Source organism: Juglans regia, chromosome 7 (genome assembly GCF_001411555.2).
Source record: "Juglans regia cultivar Chandler chromosome 7, Walnut 2.0, whole genome shotgun sequence".
Classification (NCBI taxonomy): domain Eukaryota; kingdom Viridiplantae; phylum Streptophyta; class Magnoliopsida; order Fagales; family Juglandaceae; genus Juglans; species Juglans regia.
In genome coordinates, this window is record NC_049907.1 from 2,492,794 (window position 1) to 2,505,042 (window position 12,249).

The 12,249-nt window shown below is 36.5% G+C and overlaps 1 protein-coding gene across 3 annotated transcripts; it reads left to right on the forward strand.

Moving 5' to 3' along the window:
* Positions 1-6,719: 6,719 nt before the first annotated feature.
* LOC108983197 (receptor-like protein 13) lies at positions 6,720-8,282 on the forward strand. Of its 3 annotated transcripts, XM_035692142.1 has the most exons (5): positions 6,720-7,044; positions 7,081-7,195; positions 7,649-7,807; positions 7,918-7,992; positions 8,076-8,282. In XM_035692142.1, the coding sequence occupies exons 1-5, from the start codon at positions 6,751-6,753 to the stop codon at positions 8,279-8,281; spliced, it is 849 nt and encodes a 282-aa protein (XP_035548035.1). In that variant the 5' UTR covers positions 6,720-6,750; the 3' UTR covers position 8,282. The 3 variants fall into 3 exon arrangements, with proteins under 3 accessions (XP_035548035.1, XP_035548036.1, XP_018810300.1); XM_035692143.1 differs by having other exon boundaries at positions 6,720-7,195; positions 7,918-7,996; XM_018954755.2 differs by having other exon boundaries at positions 6,720-7,195.
* Positions 8,283-12,249: the final 3,967 nt, after the last annotated feature.

Genomic DNA, 12,249 nt, shown 5'->3' on the forward strand with positions numbered 1-12,249 from the left:
AAATTAAAATCTGGAATAAATATTGAAATAATACCTACTAATTATGTTTTTGTTGTATTGTTGTGTAAATAATATGTTGTTATTGTTTGACATATATTACCATATTTTGTATTTTTTGTTCATCAAAATAAACCTTAGACCCGTTCGAGAGTTATCAATTCGGATGAATGCTTGATTGATAACTCTTGAATTGTCCAGAGTGGACAGTTTGGGATTGTAAGATCATTCTCGCAAACTATAGAACTATATCTGTTGTCGTCCAACATTATGAGGTTGACATTTCATCCATTGTTCTCTGGATATGCAGTTTCGTTGATGGTGCAACGATGTGTTAATCGTCAGTGCACACAACGAAACGAGCATATTTGGAGAACTATGGGGAGATGCTGCCGAAATTTTGTTGGACGTGACAGATAATAGATCATAGGTTGGCGACTATGATCTTACAATCCCGAACGGGATAGGACCAACTACCCGGTGAAAGGTGGCATACTCATTAATTGGTACATGATATATGGATGTTTGCTGATGCATTACAATATTGTTTGTAATGAATATAGTCGGCATGGATAAGAGTTGGATGAGAGTTACCGATCGATTGGGTCAGAATTACAATGTATATGCTGAAGGTGTTAAGAAATTCTTGGAGTTTGCATTGGGTACATGTGATAGTGATGGGCGTATCAGATGCCCATGCAGAGAATGCAGGAATTTGCGTTCTCATAAGATAGACTTGGTGAGAGAACATCTGTTTGTCAAAGGTATTGATAAGGGTTATACTGATTGGGTCTTACACGGCGAACCATATCCAACTTCATTTGAGGCTCCACATGAAGAAGAAGAGATCGATGAAGATGTACAACCAGAGATTGTTGGAGATGATTACGATGAGGATATGGAGGAAATGTTAGGTGACATCGGTGCGGGAATGTTTGTGGATGAAGGTGACACGGACACATTAAGCTCAAATGATGGGGGCCATAACACTTTTGCACGCTTGTGGAATGATTCACAGCGTGAGCTATATCCAGGATGCAGAAGACATAGTAAGTTGTCGTTTACCGTAAGATTGCTTCACATAAAATCAATGTGTCGATTATCTATTAAGGCAGTCAATATGTTACTTGAGCTGTTTAAAGAGGCACTGCCGACAGACAATACTTTACCTCGTAACTTCTATGAAGCAAAAAAGTTGAAACGAGGACTCGGATTTGATTACAACGTAATACATGCATGTACGAATGACTGCATATTATTTTGGCGAGAGAATGAGCAGTTGAACGAGTGTCCTATATGCCACGAGTCAAGATGGACATCGGACAAGGCAAATGTTCCGCAAAAGGTCGTCCGCCACTTTCCATTGATACCTAGATTACAACGATTATTTATGTCACGCGCAACGGCTGTAGATATGACATGGCACTCATCAGATAGAGTAAGGAACGAGAATATTTTGTCACATCCTGCTGACTCCCAGGTGTGGAAGGAATTTGATCAGGAACACCCATGGTTTGCTGAAGAACCGCGTAACGTAAGACTTGGGTTGGCAACAGATGGATTTAATCCTTTTGGGAACATGAGTACTAGTCATAGTACTTGGCCAGTTGTACTTATGCCGTATAATTTACCACCTTGGAAGTGTATGAAAGATCCATATTTCATGATGAGTTTGCTCATCCCAGGTCCGAGGTCACCGGGAAATGATATAGACATACACTTACAGCCATTGATTGCAGAATTGAAAGATTTGTGGGAGAATGGGGTTGTCACATTTGATTCGTCAACAGGCAAGTCGTTCAAGATGCATGCTGCGGTGTTGTGGACAATAAATGATTTTCCAGCTTATGAGAATTTGTCAGGTTGGAGTACTAAGGGGAAAATGGCATGTCCAACTTGTAACAAATATACCAAATCTGAATGGCTTACGTACGGGAGGAAATTATGTTTCATGGGTCATCGTCGATTTTTACCTGGTGACCATAAATGGCGTGGAAATTCTGGAATGTTTGATGGAACTGTTGAATGGGGCCAACCTCCACCATATTTGTCTGGCGAAGATGTACTTGCACAATTTATAGATGTTGGTTGTAATGAATTTGGTAAAAAACAACGAAAGAGAAAACGAGCTACGAATGAGTTGAATTGGACAAAGAAGAGTATATTTTTCGAACTCCCGTACTGGTCGAAGTTAAAATTGCGACATAGCCTTGATGTTATGCATATTGAAAAAAATATTTGCGAATCCGTATTGGGAACATTGATGTCAATTGAAGGAAAAACAAAGGATACAATAAACTCAAGGAAGGATTTGAAGCGGTTGGGAATAAGACGGGAAATGCAGTTGCAAGAAAATGGTTCGTCTGTCTACATGCCGATTGGGTGGTATACATTGTCAAGGAATGAAAGGGTTACATTTTGTGAGTGGCTAATGAAGATCAAATTACCGGACGGTTATGCCTCGAATCTAACAAGGTGTGTGAGAACAAATGATTGGAAAATAACTGGATTAAAAAGTCATGATTGTCATGTTTTCTTACAGCGTATCTTGCCTATTGGTATCCGTGGGTACTTGACCAGAGATGTGCGTGTGGCTTTGACTGAGTTGGGTGCATTTTTTAAAGACTTATGTGCGAGGACGTTGAATGTAGAAGCTTTGGATCGAATGGAACGAGAAATTGTCATAATATTGTGTAAGCTAGAAAGTATTTACCCACCGTCATTCTTCGATGTCATGGTTCACCTAGCCGTTCATTTGCCACGTGAGGCTCGACTTGCAGGACCAGTTCAATATAGATGGATGTATCCCATTGAACGATTTCTTGGAAAGTTGAAACGTACAGTGGGTAACAAGGCCCGTCCAGAAGGATCAATTGCAGAAGCATATATTGACGATGAGTGGCATACCTTCTGTTCCAAATATTTCCACGGAGTTGACACTCGGTTTGATCGGCCAGAAAGAAACTTTGACGTTGACCGAGCAAGACAACGGACTATATATTCTGTGTTTTCCCAACAAGTTCGTCCAATTGGTGCAGTGCGTGGTTATGACTTGTGTGGAAGAGAGTTCGAGAAAGCTCAGTGGTACGTGCTGAACAATTGCCCTGAGATAGAGAACTACTTGAAGTAAGTTATAACTTTTTCTTAATTTAAATTGCCTCATTACGTCAGAGAAAAAATACAAAATATAATATATTTGTGGTAATCATCAATTTCAGTGATCATATTAACGTGCTCAAGGAACTAGGAGTAAATGATATAAACCAGAAACATGAAGAGGAGTTCCCGAGATGGTTTGAAGAACGGGTAATGAAATTACATATGCGTTACTCAATAACAAATGAAAAAATATTAATTTCAACTTTGATATAGTATATGCTTTACTCAATATGTAGGTTGTACAATTGCATGCGAATAATCCAAATGATATATCTGATGAACTGTATGCATTGGCGCGTGGCCCATCGAGACGCGCTGCTCGATATTCTGCATGTATTTCTCGGGGAAGTAGGTATCACACACTGGATCGAGATTGTTATAGGAAAACCCAAAATAGTGGTGTCCTAGTCGAAGGAAGTCATGATGGAGAAAATATTGATTTCTATGGGGTTATTGTCGATATAATTGGAATGAAATATTTGGGAGAGCTTGCGGTGTATCTGTTTAAGTGTGATTGGTGGGATTTAAGCAATCCTCGTACTGGAGTCCGTGATGATGAATATTTTTTGAGTGTTAATACATCAAAAAAATGGTATGAAGATGATCCTTTTATTTTGGCTTCTCAAGCATCTCAAATATTCTACTTAGATGACCCGAAGTTAGGAAATCAATGGCGAGTAGTTCAAAAATATTCTCCAAGAAATATATATGATGTTATCCCTCAGGTGGAAGGACAAGATGAAGAAGAAGATGACTCTTCTACTCAAGAAGCATACCAAGAGAGTCAACCCGCGATAAATTTGTTTGTGGATTTGAGCCAGTATGAGATGATTCCATTAAATAGAGAAGATATTGAGGCTGAAATTGTTGATGCGACAGTTGAGGAAAATGTTGAATCATCTGAAGTATCTACAGATGATGAGAGCGAATTGTCAAATGAAACTGATACAGATTCTGATTGACCAATTAAGTGTTAACATTCCACTTGATGACAAATATTTTACTTATTGAATGTATCAGTAGTTTAAAATTATGCCGCCAAAGAGGAAGGAAGTTCGCAACCCATCTCCACCTGTTCCTAGCTCTCCTTCAGACTCACCATTAGAGATTGATTCTACAGAACAAGGTAAAAATTTAATACTCATAAAAGTTATTAATTAAGGTCCTGTAATAGAAATATAAATGCAATTGATTACAATGTTATATTTTATAGAATCTACAGTACAATCTCGTCAAGGTCGAGGCACCACTAGAGGGGTGACGTTGGAAAAATATCGGAAGGTGGGTAAGATCAAGGTTAACATTCCTGACGAACATACTGGGGGCGAAGGACAACCAGCAGCTTGGCTTGCATCACATGTGGGTGCTCTTACACGAACTTACGCACCTTTGGCAACGACTTCATGGAAGAAAGTCCCCCAAGATGTTAAAGAGCTTATCAAGAAGCGTTGTTTGGTAATATTTAAAATATTGATTTAGTAGAATAAATTCCTATACTTTACTTAAATTTAGAATATTATAAATGATAATGTGTTTGTGACTATTTTTTTAAGGATGATTTCGAATTAAATTTTGGTCGGAGAGAGGAGCGTAAGACTGTGGAAGAGCTTATGGGTAATGCATTCCGCAAATATAAGGCGAGGTGTCATGAGCATTATAATAAGTTTGAGAAGAAGGAAGATGCACGCCAACATCCTTTCCAGGATGTCCGACCTTCTGAGTGGGAAAAACTTTGTGACATGTTTGAGGATCCATCATATCAGGTATAATGAAATTTAATTATTTTACTTGTCATATCTGTCATTTCGCTTCATAATATTTTCAATTTCTTTGCAGGAGCGAAGTTCTATAAACAAAACAAATAGATCAAAATTGAAGATTAATCATCATGCAGGCTCAAGATCTTTCCATCGTCTTTCTCAGAAATTGGTATTGCTATTTTTTTTATTGGATATAGTTAATTATTTGGACTCATCATAATGACTTTATATCTTTAACACATTTATTGTAGCAAGATTCAGATACTAATTATGATCTGACAAAATTATATGCTGCATCGCACACTGATCGTAATGGAGAGTGGACTCATCCTGATGCCCGTGAAAATTATGTAAGTTTTATAACCTGTTTGAATTAAATATATTAGAATATTTATGACGATATTAATTCTTTATCTTATATATGGCTAGGATAAAATGGTTGCCCTACGTGCTGAATCTGCGTCAGATCAAAATTCCTCAACAAGTGATATTGAGATTTTTACACAAGTCCTGGGTCAACGTTCAGGATATTTGAGGGGTTTGGGTCGTTGTGTAAAGCCTGGTCCCTCTTCCTCTTCTTCTGGGAATGCATCTATGACTTCTATAGCGCTAGAGAATGCGAATTCCAGAATCGAAGAATTGACTGCAAGACAGCATGAGTTAGAGGCTCAATTGGCAAAACAAGCAGATATGGAGATGCGCCTCAAACAACATGAAGAACAACAAGAAGAGTTCAGAAGACAGATGCAACTCCAAATGCAGCAGCTTATGCAACAGTACAGGCCTCCAAACAACTGATGGATTTTGGGATTATCTATTTATGTACGAACAATACCTGTCTCGCATGTTATTTATTTACTTTGCGCTTATTTTCACACTTTTGTGAGTGTTAAACAGTTTCTAATGTATTGTGGCAAATAGTATGAATGTCTATTTGGTTTTTTATTATTGATTTAAATTAAAGAGATATCGTTCGAACGAACGTAAAACGTTCGAACTCTATGTAACGACAATAGCGTTCGAACGTAGATAATACGTTCGAACGATCACACAACGTTCGAACGTAAATAATTTCAGTCTTGTTCGAACATATCCTATACCGTTCGAATTTATATAGCGCGTTCGACCTGACCATTTAACGTTCGAACACAAAGACAATTCATAACGTTCGAACGAATTCATGTGTGTTCGAACATATTTCGAACTCGTTCAAACAGGGTACTACTGTTCGAACTTAAAAATTTTCCCGTTCGAACTATTTTCTGGGACGAATTTAAACCGTGACGAAAAATTTTTTTCGTTCGAACGTGTTCGAACGGTTTCCTTCAATTTCGTCCCAAAAGAAATTTTTTGGGACGAAATGGTGATTTTCGTCCCAAAATACCTTTTGGCACAGTGATATTGGAACGACTTTGGGACGAATTTTTCTCGTCCCAAAAATTTTTACGGGACGAAATTGGGGTCTTTTGGGACGAAAATTTTCGTCCCAAAATACCCTTTCTGTTGTAGTGACTAGTGTATAGTCACCACTTATCTCAAAATGTTCAGCTTATGAAATATGTAGATTTATTATTTATAGTTGTGTCTTGACATCAATGTGGAAAATGACAACCCATATCTATCTAAACGTGGAAGTTAAGGCACTAGTGATCTCCACTACTGCATGCATGCGTAAGATATGGGTCTAATTATTAATTAGTCTAACTTTCAATTTCAGCCACTCTAACACACTCTTAATTAAGTCCCGTGTTCCATTTTTCTTATATATATTCGAGTTGTGGAAAGCCATGATACTCGCAATAGAACAGCCAAAACAAGCAGATTTTATATAGAAATGAATATGGGTGTCTTACAATATTATTTCTCAATGAAGGCATTGCTTTGGGTTTTAGTGGTTTTTGTTCAAACTCGTGAGTACATGGGTTGCTTGGAGGAAGAGAGAGTTGGTCTGCTTCACTTGAAGTCATTTCTTATCATATCCATTCCGTCTCTCAGAGCTTATCATCTTCCTTCATGGGTCGACCATGAGAAGAGTGATTGTTGTAATTGGGAGCGGGTCACGTGCAACTCCACCACAGGTCATCTGATAGAACTGTCCCTCGACAATTTAATGCAGGATCCTCGTTATACCTATAGTGATTATCATTCTTATTACGAAATGGAGAAATATTACGAGAAACGTTCATGGTTATTAAATGTGTCTCTATTAGAGCCTTTCAAGGAGTTAAGAAGTCTTGATCTATCCTTTAATGCAATCGATGGTTGCATACCAGATGAAGGTACGTATGTTGTGAGGAATGAGGAGTTTTAATATATAATATTCTGAAATTCACATATTGTGTCTATTACTTTTAATTTTAATCTTATTTGTAATAATGCCTTTGTATATCCTTTTTGGAAAAGTTTGAATTATTTCAACTAAAAATTCTAAAATTACCTAATTAAGTTGTTATTTTTGTTCGAAACAGCACTGGTTTTATATATAAAAGGTCTTTAATTATAAATACTTTTGTAATTTTACAAGTTGTAATTTTGTAAGTATAAGTAGCTAAGCTAACGTTAAAGCATGTGTTTCACTTTCAATAGGCGGCCAAGAGATATACATTTGTATTCAGGGTGTATGCAAATTATACGGCTCCACTCAAAGATTAATCTATACCCACTCGGATATATAAAGATTAGTATTCACTCAATCTGTAAACCCAATCTATTTCTTAAGAAATATTTTGCAGGATTTGAAAAGCTTTCAACCCTAAGGAATTTGGAAATTTTAAACCTTGGTTACAACTCGTTTGATGACAATAGCATTCTACAATCTCTGGGTGCTATCACTTCACTCAAGACTTTAAATCTTACTGAGAATAAGTTGGAGGGATGCTTTCCAGCACAAGGTACGTTATTAAAGTGATCTCTTCTATCTAATTATATATTTTAAATCAGAGCATTCACTTACATATCTAATAATCTTATACTTTATCGTCAACTTGGATTATTAATGTAGAATTATTTACGTTGAGAAATTTGATCACGCTGGATATAAGCTGGAATGGGTACAATGGTACCCTCCCAAATCAAGGCAAGTGCGTGCTGTAATTGATAAATTTATTTTGTTTTAAAAAAGGACAATGAAAAAAGTTATTTTCTTAATTTAATTTGCAGGTTTCGAAAGGCTAGTAGTACTGAGAAACTTGGAGACATTGATCCTCGATTCTAATAGCTTTGGCTACAGCATCATACCATCTCTAAGTAACCTTACATCCCTTATGACATTAAGTCTTTCAAACAATATTTTCGCATTTGATGATGAAGGTAATATTTTAGTCATTTTGATTGCTTTTAGTCATTTTAATTTATACCGTTTCTGAATGGATCACTTTCATCCCCAAACTCAAAGGTACTTATGAGTATATAAATTTGTCCCTAATTAATAGTACTTACGAGTTTAAGTGTTTTTGTGCTTATGATTTTAGTTGATCACATATATATATATATATATATATATATATATATAATAAGCTCTAGCTTTGATTGGGATTTTTCTGCATGTAATTAAACTAATTTTTCTAGAGATGAATATTGACGTGTTATAAGCCTTTTTAGCCTTTATATTGGATTTCGCGTTCTTAAATGTACGTGTTCTCCAAACTATTCAATTACATGCAGCACTAGTCCTCATTACTTTGTTTAATTTGTCATTATTTGTTTTCACTCTCATATATATATAAATATATATATATATATATATTCATGATTATTAATTTTCAATTCTTTATTATGAATAAAAGTCTGAATCTTGCATATTTAGTTTATAAGTTCTAAATCACTAAGTTTCTTCTAAATACATTCTTATATGATTTTTTTTTCTTTATTTCATAATAAAATAAATTAATAAATTAACTACATATTGGAAAATGTTGTCATGCATGATTAGAGAACTTGAAAATTAGTATCACTACAACAGAATGTGTATTTTGTGACAGAGGAAACTGTCACAAAAAAATGGCAAACCGTCACTAAACATATTTGGTGACGGTTTGAAACCGTCACCATGACCGTCACAGAAAACATTTGGTGACGGTTTACTGTTCAACCGTCACAAAAAATATTTTTAGTGATGGTTGGAAGTGTTCTGTTCGGTACAACGTTCGAACGTTCTTTTTTTGTGACGGTTATGAACTGTCACAGAAAATCACGTTCGGACGTACAATTAAACGTTCGGACGTTATACCCGACCCGATTGGCGTTCGAATGAGAGAAGTTGACGTTTGTTGTATATCGTTCGAACGTATCATATTTACGTTCGCATGTTAATGCGTCCGAACGTTAATTACAATAAACGTTCGAATATTTGTTCGAACGTAAACGTAAATGTTCAAACGTAGCGCGTTTAATGTTCGGACGTTATTTCGAATGTAAACGAAGGAGCGTCCGAATGCAAGTTCTTTGTTCGAACGTTAGTCGGTTTAACGTTCGAACGATTCAATTGTATTTACGTTCGAACGTTTGGTACAGTGTGAACCAACGTTCGAACGATTTTTATTTACATTCGAACGTACAGATCAGAAATACTAATTTCATAAAATTTAAAAATAAAATACCAATAGTATCATATTACATACCCAATTAAGAAGTAACAATGTCTTATAAAAGTACAAAATTAGATATTAAAACTAGTCAGAAATATTGATAAAATTTATTTCTTCTTTTTCCCTCGCCCACGGGGATTCTGTTGCAACGACATAACACGCTCCATTTGCACCATCATCTCTCGTTGCACTTGCTCTTGCACTTCACTGCGTATTCTTTCCTCCTGGTCTCTCTGTTGGTCCTGCAAACGCGTCTCTAAATGAGACTGTCGTTCTAAGAGAGACTCTAACTCTTGCTGTCTCGACCTCATATACTCATTCTCACGCCGTGCAGCTTCTAAATCTGCTGTAAGATTATTAATTTGTGAAGCCGATGAGGTTGAGGAGGATGAACATTTATGCTTGATAGATCGTCCCAAACCTCTTGCCATACTAGACTGCGGCCCGAGCACTTGGGTGAATATGTCTATGTCACTAGGAGAGGATTCCGCAGAAGTCGACTGCATCTCCAACATTTTGTTCTGCAATTTAAAAGGTAATGATCGTAAATAATTAGTAACGTATTAAAAGAAATAGAAATAAGAAATAAACTATTAAAATGTTCTATAAAAAATTTATTTAACAAAATTAACACTGCTTACATAATTATCTGCAGCGACAGGATCCATCCACTCACTATGCTCATTAGTGTGAGCAGCAGCATAGACATGAACGAGGGAAAAGTTTTCAGGATCATCACGTTTCTAACAAAGCGACAATATTAGCAATTTTAAAAAGATAATGTTAGTACTTATCAGAAAGAATATCAGGAAAATAAATGAATTCTATAATTTTTTAATTACCATTTTTTCAGCAAGACGGTGGAATGACCTTGAACCGGCACGATGGTGGACAGTCAGAACGGATCTATTCTGTGCATTTGTAGAACTCAAGTGCTACAAAATATATTAAAAATGTTAATTGTAATATGTATACATATAATGTATAAAACGAATATGAATGTAAATAATTTAAAGATATAAATGTAAAATACCTGATAATCTGGAGATGCGAAAAGATCACAACACTTTCTCCAATCATCTAACTTCATCTGCTGAAAAGGAGACTGCGCAGCCTCTTCCAACATCTCAAACTTCTTGAAGTGGTCATGACATCGTCCTTTGTGACGTCGGAATAGTGTAGCCATCAACTCATTCACGGTTCTCAAATCCTCGCTACGGCTAAAGTCGAGGTCGAATTCATCCTAACAAGGGAATCAGGTAAAAAATATAATAGATTAATCTAAGTGAAAAAAATGTACTGAAAAGTAAACTCACCAGCACACGACTTCGAATGTGCTCCTTAATCTCATTCGGAACATCTCGCCATGAGCGCACATAAAATGGAGCATAAGCTCGAACTACTGTGCCAATATAGGAGGAAAGCGCTGCTGCACTATCATCCACTCCTCCAGTGGAATTATCAGGAATTGTGACCTTCAGTTTACCGTGCCTTCTATTTTTTTCAAGAGAGATTCCACGTGTATAGCCACGACCGCGACGTGCAGATGCATCAACTACATGATAATAATAGATATACTATAATTATAATTATATAGTTATTGAGAAAAAATTATTAACTATATATATAATTATTCCTTACTGGTAGGTGTCGACTGGCTGTTGTTCTCTTCTGTGTTAGCTTGATCTTCAGGAACGGATTCCTCGAGTGGGGAGTCCTCAATGGATTCAGGACTTGGACTTGGCGGAGGCACATTTCTTCGTTGTCGTTTTGGCGGCATTCTTTAAAATAATTAATTATATCAAAGAAAATTAATTAGAAGAAATTATGAAAATTTAAGATATTTTATAGTCACCTATATAAATAAAATATTTAGTACTTTTACTCTTCAGATGAATTTTCCATAGTTGTTTCAGAATCTCCATCAATAACATCTTCATCATCATTATCCACCTCATGCCCGGATTCTGATTCGTATTCATCTTCTGACTCGTCTTCTTCATCTTCCTCCAAACTGACTTGAATTGAATGATCATTTAATACAGACGGGTCGAGATGTACGGGTGGGACATCATCTCTACACAAGGGGAGCAACTCGAGTGCACCGAGGTCAACAAACAAGTTAATACCCTCTCCATCTTCCTGGTATGCCTCAACAATCGGATTGTCATCTTCATCTCCACTATTCTCGTAATCTGCACTCGTTCCTGCTTCATATATATTTCGAGGAACAAATTTTTGTACAACTCGCCAAGTTATCTCCCCACTATCTTCATCAGCACTTTTCATTGGATCAATCAAGTAATAGACTTGGGTAGCTTGACAAGCCAATACGAATGGATCATCTTCGTACCATTTAGATGCAGTATTGACACTCGTAAAGTGATTATCCCTATGTATCGAAACCCGACCACCGCCTAGATCCCACCAATCACATTTGAAGACATATGTTACAGACCCACCCAGATATTTCAATCCGATAATATCACGTATGACACCATAATAGTCAATATCATTGTTCCATGACTCCCCTCGACCAACACACCACAGTTTTGAGTCTTTCTATTACGTTCACGGTCCAAAGTATGGAATCTATAACCTCGAACCGTGCATGCAGTATATCGAAGTGCTCTATTTGAGGGACCACGGGCCAATGCATACAATTCAGAAGAAATTGATCCGGGATCACGAGCACGTTGTTCCAAAATCTAAAAATTGAAATAGTATATATTTATTATTTTATTATC

Excerpts from the sequence above, each read along its gene's own strand:
- LOC108983197 (XM_018954755.2), top strand. The coding sequence starts at position 6,751 with ATGAATATGGGTGTCTTACAATATTATTTCTCAATGAAGGCATTGCTT. Across the intron at positions 7,196-7,648 it reads TGGTTGCATACCAGATGAAG|GATTTGAAAAGCTTTCAACC; the intron begins GTACGTATGTTG and ends AATATTTTGCAG. Across the intron at positions 7,808-7,917 it reads GGGATGCTTTCCAGCACAAG|AATTATTTACGTTGAGAAAT; the intron begins GTACGTTATTAA and ends TTATTAATGTAG.